Source organism: Trachymyrmex septentrionalis, unplaced genomic scaffold, assembly GCF_001594115.1.
Source record: "Trachymyrmex septentrionalis isolate Tsep2-gDNA-1 unplaced genomic scaffold, Tsep1.0 scaffold72, whole genome shotgun sequence".
Taxonomy (NCBI): domain Eukaryota; kingdom Metazoa; phylum Arthropoda; class Insecta; order Hymenoptera; family Formicidae; genus Trachymyrmex; species Trachymyrmex septentrionalis.
The window spans coordinates 149,805-151,320 of NW_017305905.1; the positions used below are offsets into that span (position 1 = coordinate 149,805).

At 32.3% G+C, this 1,516-nt stretch overlaps 1 protein-coding gene across 1 annotated transcript in view; it reads left to right on the plus strand.

Moving 5' to 3' along the window:
• LOC108753838 (ubiquitin-conjugating enzyme E2-17 kDa) overlaps window positions 1-1,516 on the plus strand; it is a 7,594-nt gene that overhangs the window by 1,001 nt on the left and 5,077 nt on the right. Inside the window, exon 2 of the mRNA XM_018495769.1 lies at window positions 974-1,037. Within this exon, the coding sequence (XP_018351271.1) occupies window positions 974-1,037 (64 nt within the window). The remainder of the gene's footprint in view (window positions 1-973; window positions 1,038-1,516) is intronic.

Sequence of the window (1,516 nt, forward strand, 5' to 3'; positions counted from 1 at the left end):
GCATCTAGGACCCGCGGGAATTGTCCCTCGACGCCCCTGCCCGCGTCATCCGGGCTCGCCTCACGCTCGTCGCTCCTCGATGACAGTGAAAACCCGGATGGATTTACTCAATTTCATGTGCTCCGTGTACCGCGAGGTCTCCGGAAGTATCACGCGATCCGCATCATATCCCCACGCCGGCTCGTACATTCTTCTCTCGATTTCTCCTTCGGTGCTCTTCGCTGGTCTTTTGTGCCTTTTACACTGCTTTGCATCATGCAGATACCTCGTGGTGATTAGCGAAATATCTTTTTCAGTAGTTTGCTGTGAAAGCCTTCCGATACATAAAGTGAATTATTTGACATGGTGCAGCTCTATGTTCTCTATGAGTGCCAATAATGTTTGATTTGTTTGTATAGCGATATTGTATAGAATGGTGTTTGCCATGGAGCAACTGGAGAGCTCGATTTTTTGAGAAGCAAGGCTATAAAGTCCAGCGAAAAGCTACTTACACTTTTATTTCATCTTGATCATCTATGATAGTTTGATGATATTAATAACAATCGTAGGATCGTAGAATACTTGAACAATGTAATATACTGTAATTAGTCTGATCTTTGTTATAAAGATACTGTAAGATTGCAGGGCAACAAATAACTTTGTCTTGGAAATTCCCATTATTATACAGCGATACATTGTTCAATTACTGTATATGTACGTGAATCTAAAAGGTTCTATTGCCAAGATGTTGAATTATATATATATGTTTATAAATATCAAAGCTGATTATAGAATAATGGTATGATGTGTAATTGGAATCGTTGCAGTAGAGTACACTAAAAAACAACAAATAGGATGTATTTATTTTAAATTTAAATCTCTATTCTAATTAAAATATTTCGTAATTAGATGTCTTATATTATATTATTTTATATAAATCAGTAGATTCACTTCATGAAATTTTTGTAACGCTATTATCTGTTTGTAATTTCAGGAACTCCAGGACCTTGGCAGAGATCCGCCAGCACAATGCTCGGCTGGACCTGTAGGAGATGATTGTAAGTACTATATTTACAATAAATAAATGTAATAATATAAAATAAATAATATATTGACAAAGCTGTATTCCGATATACATATTACTGAAAATCTATAATATACATAACATGAACTATGTAGATTTTTAATACTAAGACTGATCAATTGGCTTTGTCTTATGACAAATTTTTCCAGCATATTGATTAGTTGCAGAACAGAGAGGTTTTTGGATGACAAAAAAACAAATAGACAAATGTCTTAACAATATACATCAGAATACAGCTCAAGTTATAGATTATAAACTTGAAACTAGAGTATTTTTTATCATATTAATTGGAATTTTTTATTTATATTAGAGGTTATTTCGATTTTTTTTATTAGAAAGAAATGATTATTATTAATGTGTTATTAATTATAAAAGTTATATTTATATAAATAATAAATAATAATAATAAATATGTAAGCTATATCATGATTTAATTATAACTTGCATGTAATT